We start from the raw sequence: 19993 nt of genomic DNA on the forward strand, positions 1-19993 counted from the left end.
ACTGCGAGACAAGCCCAACGCGTGGCAGGGCGATCGCTTCCAGCTCATCTTCGTCGCCTCCAACCTTAACGAGGGCTGCCCCGGCTTCGACTAAGTAGCTTGTACAACAATCCGCCACACCCTGTGATTCTACAAAAAACCAAACAAAAATGTAGATAAAACGCAACGTTGCCTCCTGTACCTGCTTGCTGCTTTTGGTTGATGATTTGGCTGTTGGGTAGTTGCCCTATGCTGGTGGTTGGGCCACGGGGTCTAAGTTTTGGCTCGGTCAAGGGCACACATGTCTTATGTGTGGCCTGGTCGATTTATTGTTACCAGGTCACCTAGCAGTCGGCCAGCGACGCCGCGGCGGAGAACGCTGATGCAAGCACAACAGCGACAAATTGATCTACTTCGCCCCAGCCGACGTCGCATTGCTGTGTTGTGAGAAGATGAAACACAACACCGGCAGAGAGGTAAGAGGTGAGAAGTTCGGACGCAACACGAATGTTCCCCCACGTGCTCGATTGATGGGTGTGTGTGGTGGTGCGCGCGCGTACGTGAGCCGTGCGGCCAGCAGCTCCAGTGGCTTGCGAGTGTTGATGTCCTCCTTGGCCGAGAGCTCGACGTACTCGAGCCCGTGCATCTCGACGAACTGCGAGACAGTCTCGGGCGCCACAACCCTCTCGGTGAGATCGCACTTGGCGCCCACCTGCCGACCCCCCACACATTGTTGAGATTCTGTTGATTGATCGGTGGGTGGAGAACGGTGAGCGGCGCACGTACCACGATGATGGGTACGTTGCCGCACACACGGGTGATGTCCCCGTGCCAGTGGGTCACGTGGGAGAAGGTGACACGGCTGCCCAGGTCGAAGAAGATCACGGCCGCCTGCCCTCCAATGCTGCACTTGCTCACCGTCACGTCAGTTTCCGTGTGTCGTGTGTGCGTGTGGTGTGTGTGGTGTGTGTGTGTGTGTGTGTGTGCGTGCGTGCGTGCGTGCGTGCGTGCGGTTAATGCGGTGTGTATCGTGTGGGACGCACAAGTAGCCATCGCGCAGACCGCCGAACTTCTCCTGGCCGGCGCAATCCCACATCTGCCCAGAGAACCACTCCACATGAGAATGACCACCACGCGGCGGGGAAGAGGGAGCGCGCAGGCGTTATTCCATACCGAGAAGCGAGGGGACTCCTCGTCGATGGATCGAACCGCAACGCCCAGCGTTGGGTTGTAGGCCGTGGGAAAGTCGTCGCCGAGCTGCGGTGATGCAACGTCGGGTGAGATTAGTGCGCGCTTGGGCGGGGAAGGGGTAAGATGGAGGGGGTGGTGGTGGTGGTGGTGGTGGTGGTGGTTGGGCGTACGAGCTTGGCCAGCCAGGCCGTCTTGCCGGTGCCGCCATCACCGGCCACGATCACCTTGTACTGAGTGCCTGCCGCCGGCTGCACACCACCACCAGCAGGGCTGCTGCCGAAGAGGCTGCGACCTGTGAAGAGGCCGCCACCACCTGTGCAGACAGAGCGTCAGAACTGACAGAGCAATCAAGTGTCGTGTCGTGTTGCGCGCGCGTGGAAACCTGTGCTCGTCGGGGCGCTGGTGTTGGAAAAGCCGCCGCCGCTGCTGTTGCTGAACAGACCATGGGCAGAAGCGCCACCCAGCTGGCTGCCTCCTGTGGTCGATGTCCCAAACAGGCCGCCGCCGCCGCTGGTCGGGCCAGCGGCTCCGCCAAACAAACCGAAACCTGCTTCCACCTTGGGCTCGCACTTGGGCTCGCTGGGCCACGAGAACCCTGTGGAAGCAGTCGTGGTGGGCTTGCACTCGTCCTCCGGCGCCCCAGCCGACGTCGCCTTGCTATGTTGTGAGAAAATGTAACACATAACACCGACAGAGAGGTAGGAGGTAAGAGTAGGTGGTGGCGGTGGCGGTGGTGCGCGCGTACGTGAGCTTTGCGGCCAGCAGCTCCAGTGGCTTGCGCGTGTTGATGTCCTCCTTGGCCGAGAGCTCGACGTACTCGAACCCATGGGCCTGCACAAACTGGGCGATGGTCTCGGGCGCCACCACCCTCTCGGCAAGCTCGCACTTGGAGCCCACCTGCCGACCCCCGGGGGCGAAGTAGTCGGGGCATTGTTGAGATTCTTTTGATTGATCGGTGGGTGGAGAACGGTGAGCGGCGCACGTACCACGATGATGGGTACGTTGCCGCACACACGGGTGATGTCCCCGTGCCAGTGGGTCACGTGGGAGAAGGTGACACGGCTGCTCAGGTCGAAGAAAATCACGGCCGCCTGCCCTCCAATGCTGCACGTGCTCACCGTCGCGTTAGTTCCCGTGTGTCGTGTGTACGGTGTGTGTCGTGTGGGACGCACAAGTAGCCATCGCGCAGACCGCCGAACTTCTCCTGGCCGGCGCAATCCCACATCTGCCCAGAGAACCACTCCACATGAGAATGACCACCACGCGGCTGCAGCGGGGGACATGTGGAGCGCGCAGGCGTTATTCCATACCGAAAAGCGAAGGGACTCCTCGTCGATGGATTGAACCGCAACGCCCAGCGTCGGGTGGTAGGCCGTGGGAAAGTCGTTGCCGAGCTGCGGTGATGCAGCGTAGTGAGCTCGGTGCGCTTTTGGACACAGGGGGCAAGATGGTGGGGGGGGGTTGGGCGTACGAGCTTGGCCAGCCAGGCCGTCTTGCCGGTGCCGCCATCACCGGCCACGATCACCTTGTACTGCGTGACTGCCGCCGGCTGCGTACCATCACCACCATCACCACCAGCAGGGCTGCTGCCGAAGAGGCCGCCACCGCCTGTGCAGACTGAGCGTCAGGATGATTTGAAGAGAGAAAACAATATAAATGGAGTTGGTGTGGGTAAGGGTAGTACGCTTGCACTCATCTACCGTCCTCTCCTCACTGGCCATGGCTCCTCGGGTCTTGTCCATCTGTACTCTGCTCTCGCGTTTATATTCGATAGACGGCCCGATAAGTAAGTAGGAAGCGTGGTTTTTGTTCATCCCCGAAAAAAAAACACCGCAAAAAAAGTCCCGCTGGTTGCCAGTTTTACCGCGCAGAGCCGACAACGAACTCGTCGGTGACGGCGCTCACCTACAGCAATGCAGGGTCGGCCACGAACACCAAGTCCTCATGCCTGCATGGGCGCCATCGGTGCGCGTTGGGTGAGGTGAGCAAGCAAGGCAACCTACGACCACAACAACACACAACACACAACACACAACACACAACACACAACACACAACACACAACACACAACACACAACACAGAACACAGACACAACACATGGGAAAGGCAAGCGCAAGGGCGGGGGTCAAGTGAGTACCCGGTGAGCCGGCGCGCGAGGTAGAGGAACGGCTTCTCGAAGTTGTAGTTGGACTTGGCCGAGATGTCGTAGTACTGCATGTTCTTCTTCCGGTGGAACGTGATTTGCATGGCCTTCACCTTGCGATCCATGACGTCGACCTTGTTGCCCACCTGCACTCCCCCGGCCATGGAATGAGTAAGACTCATTTCACAACAAAAGAAAAATAAATTAACGAGTGAACAACGTACGAGTACAAGAGTGGCATCGGGAGAGACGCGCGAGACCTCGGCGTGCCATTTGGGAATGTTCTTGTACGTCACACGCGAGTGGTGTCGAAGAACAGCACGGCGGCCTGCGCCCCGATGCTGATGGACATGCAAACGAGCAAGCAAGCAAGCAAGCAAGCAAGAGAGAAAGTGTGAGCAGTGCGAGGAGAGCGCGGAGGGGGGGGGCAACGCACTAGTAGCCTTCACGAAGGACGCCGAACTTCTCCTGCCCTGAAATGTCCCACACCTGAACGGCGACACGCACAGAGAGAGAGAGAGAGTACACCACATTGGAGGGGGCAGATGTGTGAGAGAGGCGTCGACATCAGCACAGTGATGAGGGAGAGTGCGCACATTGAAGATGATGGGGCCGTAGTTGGTGTTGAACTTGAGCGGGGTGAGCTCCACGCCAAGCGTGGCCACGTACTTTGTCTCAAATTCGCCCGTGCGCTGGGGGGGGGAATAAATGAAAATAGTTGGCATTCGCTGGCGTCACGCGACACACACGACACACACGACGCACGACATACGTACGTGACGCTTAACGAACGTGGTCTTACCCGTAGCACCGTCGCCCACGAATAGCACCTTGAACTGCCTCGCTGTGCATGCCACGCGCCACATTCCAATCGTTAACACGGTGCTCACTGTCAGTGGTCGTTGTTGAGTGCCCCCTACACCCACCACCCAGACGACAGCGTACCAGAGTCCGTCGAGGCGGCGTCGAGCACAGTCGTGGCCGCTGCAGACCAGTCATCATCGTCGTCAGCTTCCAGCTTGAGCTCATCCTCAGGCAGACTGGCCCACGAGAACCCTTCGGAAGCCAAGGTCGGTGCCGGGGCCGGGGCCGGGGCCGGGGCTGGAGCCGAGGTCGAGGCCGAACCGAACAGCGACCCACTAAGGGGGATCACGGCGGCCTTGGGCTCGTCGTTGACGATGCCGCCGCTCATCGGCGCCCCAGCCAGCAATTCAGGGCTTAGAGGGAAGAATGCAGGGTCGGCCACGAACTCCAAGTCCTCGTGCCTGCATGGACGCCATCGGTGCGCGTGGGTGAGGTGAGCAGGCAAGGCAACCTACGACCGCAACACGCAACACGCAACACATGGGAAAGGCAAGCGCAAGGGCGGGAGTCAAGTGAGTACCCGGTGAGCCGGCGCGCGAGGTAGAGGAACGGCTTCTCGAAGTTGTAGTTGGACCTGGCCGAGACGTCGTAGTACTGCATGTTCATCCTCCGGTGGAAAACGATCTGCGCGGGCTTCACCTTGCGGTCCTTGACGTCCACCTTGTTGCCCACCTGAGCGCCCCCCCCCGGCCATTTGTTGAGGAATTAGTATCATTTATTCTGATTATTGTGATTTTTAGGAATTTTGAATAATAAAGGAAAGTACGTACGAGTACAAAAGTGACATCGGGAGAGACGCGCGAGACCTCGGCGTGCCATTTGGGAATGTTCTTGTACGTCACACGCGAAGTGGTGTCGAAGAAGAGCACGGCGGCCTGCGCCCCGATGCTGATGGACATGCAAACGAGCAAGCGAGCAAGCAAGGGAAAAAAGAGAAAGAAAGGTGTGAGTCGGTCAGCGCTGGCAATGAGGTGAACGCGCGGCGGCGGCGGGGGGGGCAACACACTAGTAGCCATCACGAAGGCCGGCAAACTTCTCCTGCCCTGCGACGTCCCACACCTGAACGGCGACGGTGACAGAGGTGTGAGAGGCGCCACCGGTGCGCGCGTTGGCGTTAAGCGCAGCTGATGAGGGAGAGTGCGCACATTGAAGATGATGGGGCCATAGTTGGTGTTGAACTTGAGCGGGGTGAGCTCCACGCCCACCGTAGCCACGTAGTTTTTCTCAAATTCGCCCGTGTGCTGGGAAGTTGGCACTTGGACGTCACGACACAACACGACACCCCACGACACAACATAGGGCATACGTACGTGACGCTTAACGAGCGTGGTCTTTCCCGTAGCACCGTCGCCAACGAACAGCACCTTGAACTGCCTCGCTGTGCATGCCACGCGCCACATTCCAATCGTCAACACGGTGCTCACTGTCAGTGGTCGTTGTTGAGTGCCCCTACACCCACCACCCAGACGACAGCGTACCAGAGGCTGAGATCAAGGCGGCGTCGAGCATAGTCGTGGCCGCTGCAACATCGAGCTTGAGCTCATCCTCAGGCAGACTGGCCCACGAGAACCCTTCGGAAGCCAAGGTCGGTGCCGGGGCCGGAGCCGGGGCCGGGGCTGGAGCTGAGGTCGAGGCCGAACCGAACAGCGACCCACTAAGGGGGATCACAGCGGCCTTGGGCTCGTCGTTGACGATGCCGCCGCTCATCGGCGCCCCAGCCAGCAATTCAGGGCTTAGAGGGAAGAGTGCAGGGTCGGCCACGAACTCCAAGTCCTCATGCCTGCATGGACGCCATCGGTGCGCGTGGGTGAGGTGAGCAGGCAAGGCAACCTACGACCGCAACACGCAACACGCAACACGCAACACATGGGAAAGGCAAGGGCGGGGGGCTAAGTGAGTACCCGGTGAGCCGGCGCGCGAGGTAGAGGAACGGCTTCTCGAAGTTGTAGTTGGACCTGGCCGAGACGTCGTAGTACTGCATGTTCATCCTCCGGTGGAAAACGATCTGCGCGGGCTTCACCTTGCGGTCCTTGACGTCCACCTTGTTGCCCACCTGAGCGCCCCCCCCCCGGCCATTTGTTGAGGAATTAGTATCATTTATTCTTATTATTGTGATTTTTAGGAATTTTGAATAATAAAGGAAAGTACGTACGAGTACAAAAGTGACATCGGGAGAGACGCGCGAGACCTCGGCGTGCCATTTGGGAATGTTCTTGTACGTCACACGCGAAGTGGTGTCGAAGAACAGCACGGCGGCCTGCGCCTGGATGCTGGTGGACATGCAAACGGGCGAGCAAGCAAGCAAGCAAGAGAGAAAGTGTGAGCAGTGCGAGGAGAGCGCGGAGGGGGGGGGCAACGCACAAGTAGCCATCACGAAGGCCGCCGAACTTCTCCTGCCCTGCAACGTCCCACACCTGAACGGCGACACACATAGAGAGAGAGAGTACACCACATTGGAGGGGGCAGATGTGTGAGAGAGGCGTCGACATCAGCACAGTGATGAGGGAGAGTGCGCACATTAAAGATGATGGGGCCGTAGTTGGTGTTGAACTTGAGCGGGGTGAGCTCCACGCCCAGCGTGGCCACGTACTTCGTCTCAAATTCGCCCGTGAGCTGGGGGGGGGAAATAAATAAAAATAGTTGGCATTCGCTGGCGTCACGCGACACACACGACACACACGACGCACACGACACACACGACACACACGACACACACGACATACGTACGTGACGCTTAACGAACGTGGTCTTACCCGTACCACCATCGCCCACGAATAGCACCTTGAACTGCCTCTCTTTGCTTGACGCATGCAAGTCTCCGGAGACCGTCGAGGCGGCGTCGAGTGCAGTCGTGGCCGGCGCGGAGGGAAAACTCCACCCACCGCCACCACCGCCGCCGCCGGAAGACAGCGGTGGTGCCGGCCAGCTGGTCGACCCCGCGCCCACCTTGGGCTCATCCTCGGGCACGCTGGCCCACGAGAAACCTTTGGAAGCTGAGGCCGGGGCCAAGGTCGAGGTGAGATTCGAACCGAAGCCACCTGACAGGGGGATCGCGGCGGCCTTGCACTCGTCCTCCGGCGCCCCAGCCGACGTCGCCTTGCTGTGTTGTGAGAAGATGTAACATAAAACACCGGTGACAGAGAGGTGAGAGGTGAGAAGATCGTCGTGCGCAACACCAACAGCGGTTCAACCCACGTGCTCGATTGATGGGTGTGTGTGTGGTGGGGTGCGCGCGTACGTGAGACTCGCGGTCAGCAGCTCCAGGGGCTTGCGCGTGTTGATGTCCTCCTTGGCCGAGAGCTCGACGTACTCCAACCCGCGAGCCTCCACGAACTGGGCTATGGTCTCGGGCGCCACCATCCTCTCGGCGAGATCGCACTTGGAGCCCACCTGCCGACCCCCCGAGTAGTAGGTCCAGCAGTAGACATTAGGGGCATTATTTCGACCGGTGGGTGGAAGACGGTGAGCGGCGCATGTACCACGATGATGGGTACGTTGCCGCACACACGGGTGATGTCCCGGTGCCAGTGTGTCACGTGGGAGAAGGTGACACGGCTGCTCAGGTCGAAGAAGATCACGGCCGCCTGCCCTCCAATGCTGCACGTGCTCACCATCACATCAGTTTCCGTGTGCCATGTGCCGTTGTGTGTGTGTGTGTGTGTGTGTGTGTGTGTGTGTGTGTGTGTGTGTGTGTGTGTGTGTGTGTGTGTGTGTGTGTGTGTGTTGTGCGTGCGTGCGTGGGACGCACAAGTAGCCATCGCGCAGACCGCCGAACTTCTCCTGGCCGGCGCAATCCCACATCTGCCCAGAGAACCACTCCACATGAGAATGGCCACCACGCGGCTGGGAAGAGGGAGCGCGCAGGCGTTATTCCATACCGAGAAGCGAAGGGACTCTTCGTCGATGGATCGAACCGCAACGCCCAGCGTTGGGTTGTAGGCCGTGGGAAAATCGTTGCCGAGCTGCGGTGATGCAACGTCGGGTGAGATTAGTGCGCTCTTGGGAGGGGAGGGGACAAGATGGAGGGGGTGGTGGTGGTGGTGGTGGTGGTGGTGGTGGTGATGGGTGTGATGGTGGTGGTGGTTGGGCGTACGAGCTTGGCCAGCCAGGCCGTCTTGCCGGTGCCGCCATCACCGGCCACGATCACCTTGTACTGAGTGACTGCCGCCGGCTGCGCACCACCAGGGCTGCTGCCAAAGAGGCCGCCACCGCCTGTAGACAGAGCGTCAGAGCAATCAAACAGCGTGTTGCGTCGCGCCATGTTGCGTGCGTGGAAACCTGTGCTCGTCGGGGCGCTGGTGTTGGAAAAGACGCCGCCGCTGCTGTTGCTGAACAGACCACTGGCAGGAGCGCCACCCAGCTGGCTGCCTCCTGTGGTCGATGTCCCAAACAGGCCGCCGCCGCTGGTCGGGCCAGTAAAGCCGGCTCCGCCAAACAAACCGCCGCCGGAGGCGCCCGCAGCTGTAGTTGCTGGAAAAAAGGGATATAAATAACAAAGAAACCCGATCTACAATATGTTGTGCGCTTGCAGCTCCAGAGAACCAGGAATGATCAAATGCTAAAACGATTTAAAAACAAGTAAGGTAGGAGTACGCTTGGAGACGAGGGACTTGTGGATGTGCGGAATAACTCCGCCGCCGGGGAACACTACCTTGTCCATCAGTGTGTCCAACTCCTCGTCGCCGCGCACGGCAAGGACCAGGTGGCGAGGATTGATGCGCCTCACCTTGTAGTCCTGTGTAATGACGCACACGCGCACGCACATATTAACAGTTGTGGCGCACATCAATCGTTGGTTTGTGGGCAAGGAGGCCATCGCCAGCGTGACGCGTGGAAAAGGGAGGAGAGGCGGAGGCAAAGGGACCCTTGCGGCGTTGCCAGAGAGCTCGAGCACTTCGGCGACCAGGTACTCAAGCACCGCCGACAGAAAGACGGGCGCGATTGCGCGCACACGCAACTTCGACCTGTGTGTAGGTGTGTGTTAGGGTGTGTGTGTGTAGGTGTGTGTTGTGGTGTGTGTGTGTTCATGTGTGTGTGTGTGTGTGTGTGTGTGTGTGTGTGGTGTGGAGACGCGCAGAGTTGCCAGCTGAAGGGGTGCTTGTGACGTACTTGGCCTTGAGCCACGCCAGTGCGAGTCCCACAGGGAACTGGAGCCTGGCCGACGATATGAGCGCATATACGTCGTTAGAACGCTTGGCCAAGATCGAATGAAAGCCGATGGGACTTACCCTGCGCGCTGCGAGCGGGAGGCGCGCGAGGAGCCGGGCTGGCGCTTCTGCTCGAATTTGGTGCACGCCTTGATTCCTGAGAAGCGAACCAGCAAAGAGTTGCAGTCAGCAGAGTTGCAACTAGAAGGTATGGCCAACAATCAACACATTCGTGTGACGGTGTCATTCTCTCGACCCACCTTCGGATAAGCCGTGCTTGGCGAGCTCACCCGGCAGGACCAGCCGGACTGCAGCCTGAGCAGAGGTTGGAAGAATAGTTAGTTCCATTTTATTTCCATTTTATTTTATTTGAAGTTAATTTTGTTTTGTTTGGTTGCGAAGATGGCTCCAGGGTGGTACCTGCAGGTCGCCGGCGTCGAGGCTCTTCTTGGCGCTCTTCTCGCACAGGAGCTTGGCCTGCTCGAAAAGGCGGCTCCGGAGGTCCTTCACCATTGAGTCCATGATGGCCATCGCCTTGGCGCTGATGCCCGTGTCGGGGTGCACCTGCTTCAGCACCTAGGTAGAAACAACATCAACAACATGCTGTAGCTGTCAGCTCGACCAGGTTGTCACTCCCTCCCCCCGCGACGGTTTTGCACCTTAAAAATGTAGATCTTGTACGAGCGTTCATCTGTCGTCCTCTTCTTACGGGTCATGGCTCCTCTGGTCTCGTCAAAATGCTCTGGGTGCGTTAATCAAAAGAAGAATGGCCCGAGGCACCCCCGACCGATCTTTGAACTTCATTCCCTGGCTTTTCCAAGCAAGAATTGACAAAAAAAATCACAAAAAGAAAAGAACAGAATTTATTAACATTTAAATCGTGGCGCTATGAGGGTGGCGGTGCAGTTGTGCTGTGTGCTGTGGTTGTGCGCTGGCGTCCTGCCTGGCGCGGAGGGCGACCCACATGCTGCAGCTTCGCCGAGTGCGGCCCCCTTTCCTACCTACCCGTGGGTGCGCAACGTCCACCTGGTCTTCATGGTACTATATAGAGCTTCCCCCCCCCCGGGGCGATCTGGGCGCCTTCTGGCTCTCGTGGTGGCTGACAGTGACGAGAACAGACGCACCTGGACCTGGGCTACACCAACCTGGTTGCCAACATCTGCCGGGAGTACTTCTACCACCACATCCCCGCCGCCATCGACACGGCCCAGACGCTGCGGCGCCTGGGCAGGCCCGAGCGATTCATCTACACCTCCCACCCGTACTCTTCCCTACATTCCGCACGCTATTGACATTCCGATATTACTACTTACCACTCCAAACAGTTGGCTGCTGCTGGAGTACCTGGACAATGGCGCAGGCTGCCTGAAGGAGGGCCGTACGCCGCAGCAGCAGCGGCTTCTCGAAGACGCCATCGCACGCGGCGATGTGACGTGGTAGATACACACCTTCCTCATTTCTCATCATTCTCTTCGCCGTTGTCGTCGTCGTCTACCTCAACACAGCGTAACGCCGCTGCTGATTCCCCGCGCGCTCCCGAACGCAGGCACGCTAAGCCGATGAATCTGCTCCCGGAGGCGGCCGACGCTTCGCTCTTTGGCTACGGGCTCACACTGGCCAAGCAGCTCGACCTCCGGTTTAACAAGACTCGCAAGATCGCGGCGAGCAGCAAGGACGTGCCCGGCGTCTCCCGCTCGGGTACCATCTGTGCCCCAGGCCCATCCGCCATTTAGCCCACCACCCACCCACCACGAGTGATTGCTTACCACGGCTGTGTGCCAAGCAGTGATACCGATCATGGCGAAGCACCAGGTCAAGGCCCTCCACATTGGCGCCAACTCTGCCTGTGTGGCAGCGGACGCACCTCCAGGTACTGTGTGCGTGGTGTTTTGCATGTGTGCTGTCGTGTGGTACATTCACCAGGGACCGGTCTAGTGTTCAGGTGGCAGCACGGAGCCGATGAATTGCTCACAATGCTCCATTCGTACTCATTCGCCGAGGCAAACCACCTCGTGGCACTACTAACACACGCGCGCTCACGCACAGGGGACTGCCCAACTACGGAGGCAACATCACCATACCCGACTACCCGAGGCGCTGGTCTATTCGTTCACCGTGGACAACACCGCGCCGCTCAACTACACGCAGGTCATCCAGTTCTACCGCGACGTGCAGGCTCAGTACCCCAACGCCGAGCTCGCCGCAACCTCGCTCGGTACATAAATATAATGTCAAACAGACATTTATGCATGTATGTGTATGCCAATCATGTAGAGTTGTATCAATGTACTGACATTACTGTTATCTTCCCTCTAGATGCGTTTGTGGGCGGCATCCTGGGAAACAGCACGCTCATGGCGCAGCTGCCGCGGCTTACGCAAGGTACGCCCACATGCGCAGAATTCTTGGTATTTGTTGACAGCTCACGCTTCCTCCACCGCCTCAATGGTTGGCTGGCAGAGATGGGCGATACGTGGCTGTACGGCATCGCAGCCGACCCGTACAGGCTGTCGGCCTTCCGCGAGCTAAGCCGCCTGCGCTCTTCTATGGAAGCCGAGTTGACCAGAAGCGCCGACAACAAAAGGCACGCTGACTCGGGCGAGGCCGTGGTGGTCGAGGCCTTCTCGCGTAGGCTCATGAAGATTCCCGGTAAGTTCGCACCTCTTAGCTATGGCGTCACGCACAGTGCAATCACTCATCATCGCTTGTCGCACGCCGCTCAGAGCACAACTGGGGTCTGTCGACCTACACCTACCTACACAACTACACCTATTTCCTCGCCTGGAACAACACCGTCTTCGGGTACACCACGTTGTTGTTGTTGTTGATTGTGCGCTGGTGTGAGTTGTTTTGATTTTTCTTTTCTTTTCATTATTGTGGTGCGGCGATGGTGCAGAGCCAATCGAAGCAACGATGACATTAGGCTGCTGGACTACGGTTGGAAGGAACAAAGGTCGTACCTGCTCAACACCTCCACCTTCCTCGCCGACTTGTCGGTCGATCACGGCGGCAGATATGCTGGTATGTGATCACACACACACACACACACCACACACACACACACACACAACCCATTGTGTTCGTTCGGTCGTGCGTGGCTGAACCGTCTTTAATTGGCTCAGGAGCCGCTCGTCAGATGAGCAAGCGCGTCGAGGAGCGCTTGCAGACGCTCCAACCGCGGAAGCCCGATATGACCGACTGGCAGAGGGTACAAGACTTGGGACCAGCGCGCGGGGTGCAGCTGCGTTGTTGGCTTACTTGCGCGCCGCCGTCAGGTTGTGATGGGTGATGATTTGTTCGATACGAGAGATTTTGTCGTCGGGTTCGACCCGGCGACCGGAGCGATCAACTTCCTCCTGGAGAAGGCTACCAACCGCAAGTGGTGCCTCCTCCAAACCACACGCACACGCACACGCACACGCACACGCACACGCACACGCACACGCACACGCACACGCACACACACACGCACCCAACGAGTGTCCACAATTGACACACCGCAATCGAATAGGGCGACGACGGAACACCACCTGGCAGCGTTCCTCTACCAGACCTACAACGAGTCCAACTTCGACTCCTTCAACCGCCAGTACACGCCAGAGTGCGTGCCCTGCCCCGACTTCAACAAGATCGGTACATCCGCTTGTTCCTACCTTCTTCCCGTGCCTCTGGTCTTTTGTAATTGATGAGTACAACAGGAATGTGGGCCAGCGGCCACACGGAGCGAAAGGACTTTCGGCCCAAGCTGCTTGCCCTCTGGTACGGAGCCCGCTTGTCGACAACACGCACACGCACACGCACTCGCACACGCACACGGACATTGTTTGCCTGTGCTCATCTGGTCGGCGGGAAAGGCGTCGGGGCGGAGAAGACAGATTCCTTCTCCAGCTAACGCTGCCCGACGAGGCGCAGACCAAATACGGCGCACCGGCGCAGGTACAAAGCAACCACTCCTGAGTTGACACGGCTTCGGCCCAAACCAACAACCACTTCCGCCGGTGACATGGCCAGGTCACGGTGGAGTTCGATTTCGTGGCGGGCCGAGGTGGCCCTGCTATCGACATCAAACTGCAGTGGTTCGAGAAGCCGGCCACCCGGTACTTGTGAGACCAGCGCCTGCGCTGCACACCCGCGCTCTCTCTCTCTCTCTCTGATCGCGCGCAGGTTGGCCGAGGCCATGTGGCTCTCCTTCGTGCCCAACACCGGCGTGGTGCACGACTCCACCGCATGGCTTCTGGACGTCATGGTACTACTTACCGTCAGAGAGTTTGGCGCCACGGTAACAACGTATCGTGTGCTCCCTGGCTCACGGCTTGTTCTCGCCTCGTCCGCAGGGCTCGCCGGTCTCCCCCTACGACGTCATGATCAACGGAAGTCGCCATCTTCACGCAGTGTGGACCGGTGCTCGGTACTCTAGCTGCCCACTTGGACGACACGCACACGACACGACACGGCACGGCACGGCACGACACGACACGACCAACGACACGACACACCAGTGGTGGTGGTGTTAACGAAAAGAAATCAAAAAGGTACGAGAAGGGCGACGTGTTCCTGGCCATCGACACGCTCGACGCGGCACTCGTGGCGCCGGGTGACACGCACCATCTGCTTGACTTCGCCGGCCGCGAACAGCCCCGGTGCGAGGGCGGCATGCACGTCAACCTGTTCAACAACCTCTGGGGTACGCGCTTACGACCGGCCAGCACCCCGCCCGTCGCCTTGAGCGAGTCCGACTTGAGCGTGTATCTGCATGTCGTGCGTGTCGTGTCGTGTGCGCGTGGGTGTGGTGTTTTGCGCTGGTGGGCTAGGGACGGCATTCAACCAGTGGTACGAAGACGACGCCCAGTTCCGCTTCACGCTACGATTTGGCACAGCGGCGCGAGGCGGTTGGTGATAGTGGTTGTGGTGATGATGATTGAAAAAAAAATAATAAAAATAAAGCGACAAAAACCTCAGACGGGCGCGCGTTGGTGGAGCAGGCGAAACCACTCGCGATCGCGCAGGGCGTGGAACTCATCACGCGCGAGCAGCGCCTGGGACAGTTGGCCCGCAGTCAAAGCGCCCTCCAGGCATTCCTGCTCCCGATGCGTGCTTGGTGAGTGTGTGTCGTGTGTGTCGTGTGTGTCGTGCGCATGTGTGTGCGGTTTCGTGTGTCGTCGTGTGTCGTTGTGTGTCGTGTGTGGGTACCTGGCACTGGTGTTCGCTGTTGGTGAGGGCGTGCACGCAGGCGAGGAGGTAGAGTACGTTGCCGCTGACCTGGCCCATGCGCCCGCTCCCATGCAACTCGGCGAACTGCGCCTCGGCCCGAGCCAGAAGCCGGAGCTCCTCCTCCCGCCGGCTACCCGAGCTCTCGTCGGGCGCCCGTTGCTGCTCCGGCTGGGTGTTGGCGCGCCGCAGGAACCCAGCGTGGTGGTAGAAGCACAGCCCCATATTGTACATCGCTTGGGCCTGCCCGGGTCATCGTTAGCAATGGCACGCACACACCTACGCACACGCACGCGCAGCACACCACACGCACCTGGGTGTAGATGGAAGCGTTGAGCGAGTACTTCATGCCGAGCGCTTCTTCGTACTTGGCCACGGCGGCGTCGAAGAGCAGCGATGCCCTGTCGGAAAATGCCACGTCAGCGAGCAGCCAGGAATGTTGGAATGTGGAGGGAGAGAGCCGAGGCGTACACGTCGGGCCGGTGCTCCATCTCGGCGAGCTTCATGAAGGCGTAGCCCCAGTTCATCATCGCGTTCGGTTCGTCCGGCATCGCGCTCAGGCACTGTTGGTGAACAACGCGCAGAGTTATAACACCACCGTCCAAGCTTAGACAAAAAATAGAGAAAGAAAAGTGGCACCTCCTTGAACTTGTCGATGGCCTCGAGGTACAGCCGGCGCTGCTGGTCCAGCGGCTCGTCGGGCTGCTGCCCCGCGGGCGCCGCCACGGCCTCCTCGGCCTTGCGCAGTAGTGCGAAGCCCTCGTACATCGATACGAACCTGGTGCGCCCGCGCGCGCCCAATCGACGGCGGTCAAACACTGGAGCTCGGTTGGTCGATAGAAGTGGAAAGGGGCACCTCATCGATTTGACGGTCGGCTCGAGCTCGACGATGTCGGACTCGGCGAACGAGGCTTGGTGGGTGGCGGGCGGTCGTCGCCGGAGCTTGTGAATGGCGTCGTGAACGAATCGGGCGCCGGCCATCTTCTGGAGTCGCAGGAAGAGCGCCTCGCGGTCGATACCACGCTTCACTGCGTCGTCGGTCAATCATCAGCGGCGAGACACCACGCATGACACGACACGCACGACACACGACACACGACACACGACACACGACACACGACACACGACACACGCACAGCACCCGCTGAAGATGTATGGCGCACCGGTTGCCTGGTCGAGCTGGAGCTCGAACTTGGTGAGGAGGGCGGTGCAGATCGTGGACAGCAGCGCGTCCCCGAAGAAGAGGGCGTTGAACAATTTGACCGTTTCCCCTCGCGCCCGCGCCCACGAATCCGTCTGGTGGTGGTGATCGGGTGAGGCCGACACACACGGCACACACGACACACACACACGACACACACACACACACGACACACACGACACACACGACACACACCACACACACGACACACACTACACACACCACACACGACATGCGCGACACATGACACGAGACCCCACGCCAAACCAAACGGAATGAATGGTGGAGGACCTCTTCGGCTGCTCGCAGACGAGTGCGGAGCATAGCCTTGACCACACGCGCCACCATCTCGGTCATCACCAGCTTGGCCGCAGCCTCGGCTGTGCGACAACAAAGTAAGCGCGTCGTGCGTGTGTGCATGTGCGATGGTGCGGGTGTGCGTGTATGCGTGTGTGCGTGTGTGCGATGGTGCGTGTGTGCGTGTGTGCGTGTGTGCGTGTGTGCGTGTGTGCGTGTGTGCGTGTTTCGTTACCGCTGTCGGGTGCGGTGGCGAGGGCGGTGTAGATGGTGCTCAGGTAGCGCGCGTTGATGCCGCGCCGGTGCATCTGCTGCGTCAGCAGCTCGCCGTCGATGTGCGTCCCGATGTTGGTCGGCCAGAAGTCGAACAGGACGCCCGAGCCGCGGTGGTGATGTCCCTCACCCCCGGACCCGTCGGCGAGCGTCTCGCGCAGGTGTGCGATGAAGGCGGGAATGATTTCGCTCGTGAGCCGGCGCGCCGCCTCGACCACCTGGCCAAGCTTAATTCAGCGCTCACACGCGCGTGCAATTGTGTGTGTGGTGGTGCGTGTGCGGTGGTGCGAGTGCGTGTGCGTGTGCGCGTGCGCGTGCGTGTGCGCGTGCAGTGGTGCGTGTGTGGTGGTGCGTGTGCGGTGGTGAGTGTGCGTGTTTGTGTGCGGTGGTGCGTGTGCGTGTGCGATGGGCACCTCTTTGTTGTGCTGAGCAGCGCGGTGCAGGCCCCAGCGACTGAAGGCGTCGCTGGAGAGGGGCACCGGATTTTGCTTCACCAGCTCGGGTCGCAGCAGCCGGTACAGGTGGCCACACCGAATGCTACACGCCCACCCAGCACCCACCCAGCGCATGAGGGTTGTGTCGAACGCAGCTCACTCGCGCGCGGAGGTTGGAAGAGCTGCTTAGCTTAGCTTACCTTACTTTGGGCACATCAGGCGGGAACACCTGTGAGCCACACAAGTGGGCATTAGCGTGCGTGCGGCGTGTGCGGTTGTGCGCGTGCGATGAGTCGCGGAGAGAAGAAACGATACCCGAGCCGTGTCCAGAATGTAAAAGCGTCCATCGGTGCCCTTGTGTCCCTCGACATCGCCGGCCAGATGAAGCAGCTGCGGCGTGCTGTGTCCCAGCCGCACACGCCCGCGTAAGGGGTGCTTCAGTGGGTGGCCTGGCAATAGGACGAGGTGGTACGCACCCGGAACGGCCAACGAGGTGCGCCTTCAGGTTCAGAATGCGGGCGGCCAGGGCCACCTTGTCGCCAAACTCAGGGGACGAGTTGGCCACCGTCAAGCCACCGTCGCCGCTGCACCAGAGTTGAGTCAGGTGGTGAAACCAAAACTGTGCTCAGGGTTTGCCACGCACACACACGGCGGCACACACGGCACACACGGCACACACGGCACACACGCACACGACCACAGGTACCTGCCGTAGATCAGCGTCTTATTGGTGATGGGAAGGATCGAGCTAATGAGAAGGAAGGAAGGAAGAAGGTTTGAAAAAAGGCCATCAAATGACGAAGTGAAGATCACAAAAACCTGGCGATCAGGCGGAAGCCCAGGAAATCGACCAGACAAAGCATCCTGATGGGCGATAGGTGAGCGGGAGGCGCTGTGCGGGGGGAGGGGGGACGGGGGAGGCAAGCGTACGGAAAGTGGAGGCCATCGACCCAGCAATTCAGGAGGGCATTGAGGCCGCGCAACTCGTGGTTGCAGGCTGTAGCGTTTCTCGTCAGCCCAGCTTTCCATGTCACACGACACACGAAACCCACAAAGACGACACCACACGACCAACGACCAACGACCAACGACACAACAATCCCGGGGGGAGGGGGTGGCGACGCGAACCCTTGGCCGCGAATTCGTCGCCGCCGTAGAGGCCCAGGGAGTCCTTGGCGAACTTGAAGAAGATGCCCTCTTCGATGTACTTCTCCCCGCCGGCCACACCGCCGGCGTCCTTGGGTTGGATGGTCTTCAACCATTCGGCCGTGTGCGCCTCCATGATTATCTTCTTGCCTGTATCGGTGTTGTGTGCGTGTGCGGTGATGTGTGCGTGTGGTCGTGGCGTGTGTGCGTAATGTGCGTCAATAGACGTCCGTGGTAAAGAGGTTAGGTGTACAGATGCGGCGTACCGATGGACGTGGCGGTCGACACAAAGTCCTTGGTCAGGAGGTAGAGGGGCTCCGCTCTGTGCTGCTGCGGGATCATTCGCACCCGCTGGAACTCCTGCGCGCAGTCCACACAAACGAGACTTTCAAAAAAACGAAAACGAAAACGAAAGCGAAAGCGAAAGCGAAAACGAAAGCGAATGGAACACCTCGTTCCAGTCCCTAACGCGTGCTGGGGGCGAGGGCGCAGGCGCAGCGGCCACGACTGGAGCGCCGTAGGCCTGGAAGATAACCCGCGGCGCGAACGGGCCGCTGGCGGTCGGCGACGCGTCCATGTAGACCGGTTCGTAATAGTGCGCAGGACCAGTCGGCTGTGGAGTCTGTCCCGTCGACCCGTAGTCCATGGTCGTGGCCGCTGACAGCGACGACGACGACGGCGCGAACACGTAGCAGTCGAGTGGCGACGACTGGTTGATCGAATCGACATAGCCAGAGGCCGGCAGACTCGATAATGACGACGATGGTGATGAGTCAGAGTGCAGCCCGCTGCTGCTGCTGCTGCTCTCCTTCTCACCTTCCATCTTCCTCGTCTTCTTCTTCCTGGGACTCTCATCGCGGCGCGCGTGGTTCGGCAGAACCCGTGCGATTTGCTGCTGGCTGATGGGCTGCGGTGAGGGTGGGGTGGTGAGAACAGCAGTTTCGATCGAAGCGGTCCCAAAATAAAAATGAAATGGTGAGTACCATCGGTTGAAATGGCTGGCTCCACTGCGCGCCCGCTTGCTGTGGCGGAGGAGCCTGGGACTGCATGATGGGCTGGCCAGCCATACACGATCACGCAGCAGGGTGTGGCGCAGAGTGCGAGGGTGAGTGAATGAACGCATACAGCCCATTGGCACAAGTGTGAGAGCTCACCCAGGCCCCGAAAGGGTCGACGGCCCCGTAGGCGCCGTGGGGCGGCGGCTGCTGCACAGGTTGTGGATGTCGCTCTTGCGGCCGCCACTCCACGTTGTAGAAGTGTGGCTGCGGAGCCGGCTGACGACCCCAGCTGCTCGGGTGCCACCATGCCTTTTTGTCTGCAAAAGAATTTTCAATATTATAAAATAATTTTCAATATTAATATTAAAATTATTAAAATTACGTTTCAGCATGCTTCCTGCTGGAGGAAATACCAACGGGGGTGACTTGTGGGAGGTTCAGCTGGGCAAGGGGCTGGTCGACGGTTTCACACTGGCTCGGCAGGGCCTCGGCATTCTCGGCTCCAACATCGTAGTGCCCGCTTGGCGAATACATCAATGCATAGAGGTCAGTTTGCGCTGGTGCGCCCACCTCGCTGTACATGGCCACAAAACGTTATATTAAATAATCTTGTTTTCCCTTCTTTTTTCTCTTGTTCTTCTGTCAGAACAACCTTGCCCTTGCAGCTCTGAGCACTTGTCACAACCACCCACACCTTGCCAAGGCGCACAGTGGGTTGCACTTGGCCTCAACAGCAGGCCTGGAAAAGTCCCCACTGTCTGCCTGTGTTACTTGAACTAGTTTAGGGCTTGGCGGCCTGAAAAAGTGGCAGACACATCGCAGACAGCCTAAATATCCTGATGGGTGGCATGGATGGTAGAAGCGGGTGTCAAAAAAAATCAAGGATCCCACATAGTATGGCTCCAACTCTGGGCGCTTGCACACCCTTGTCTGGGCGTAGAAAGACTGTGGAATGCGTGATAGACAAGAAGAGCAGGCTGGCAGTATTGGCTAGACACATACAGGTTCCTGCTCAGTATGTGCAGAGATTTTGAGGGCTGGTTGATCATATAAAACAGCCACCACACCAACATGTTCTTCTTGCTCCAATGACCACCAGCTCTGCATCACC

At 59.3% G+C, this 19993-nt stretch overlaps 2 protein-coding genes and 2 pseudogenes across 2 annotated transcripts; 1 reads left to right on the forward strand and 3 right to left on the reverse strand.

The window, feature by feature from the left end:
• Window positions 1-388: 388 nt before the first annotated feature.
• Window positions 389-2912, reverse strand: ACA1_362410 (annotated as a pseudogene).
• A 163-nt stretch (window positions 2913-3075) lies between these two features.
• Window positions 3076-10041, reverse strand: ACA1_362420 (annotated as a pseudogene).
• A 248-nt stretch (window positions 10042-10289) lies between these two features.
• On the forward strand, window positions 10290-14222 carry ACA1_362430 (glycoside hydrolase family 38 protein; the record flags this gene model as incomplete). The annotated part of the gene is made up of 20 exons (XM_004333724.1): window positions 10290-10307; window positions 10444-10586; window positions 10651-10761; window positions 10872-11023; window positions 11112-11173; window positions 11372-11540; window positions 11642-11707; window positions 11786-11974; window positions 12049-12127; window positions 12222-12346; window positions 12448-12533; window positions 12601-12707; window positions 12837-12958; window positions 13024-13084; window positions 13180-13261; window positions 13337-13422; window positions 13490-13571; window positions 13660-13716; window positions 13847-14009; window positions 14137-14222. 20 exons carry the CDS (start codon window positions 10290-10292, stop codon window positions 14220-14222), a joined length of 2046 nt encoding a protein of 681 aa, XP_004333772.1.
• A 122-nt stretch (window positions 14223-14344) lies between these two features.
• On the reverse strand, window positions 14345-18933 carry ACA1_362440 (uncharacterized protein; the record flags this gene model as incomplete). Its single annotated transcript, XM_004333725.1, has 18 exons — window positions 14345-14776; window positions 14847-14934; window positions 15005-15096; window positions 15173-15311; window positions 15390-15561; window positions 15697-15829; window positions 16026-16114; window positions 16267-16522; window positions 16718-16841; window positions 16939-16967; window positions 17054-17138; window positions 17215-17322; window positions 17445-17486; window positions 17558-17630; window positions 17867-18034; window positions 18151-18244; window positions 18336-18791; window positions 18868-18933. The coding sequence occupies 18 exons, from the start codon at window positions 18931-18933 to the stop codon at window positions 14345-14347; spliced, it is 2646 nt and encodes an 881-aa protein (XP_004333773.1).
• Window positions 18934-19993: the final 1060 nt, after the last annotated feature.

The sequence above is a fragment of the Acanthamoeba castellanii genome (assembly GCF_000313135.1).
Source record: "Acanthamoeba castellanii str. Neff unplaced genomic scaffold scf7180000084624, whole genome shotgun sequence".
Classification (NCBI taxonomy): domain Eukaryota; phylum Discosea; order Longamoebia; family Acanthamoebidae; genus Acanthamoeba; species Acanthamoeba castellanii.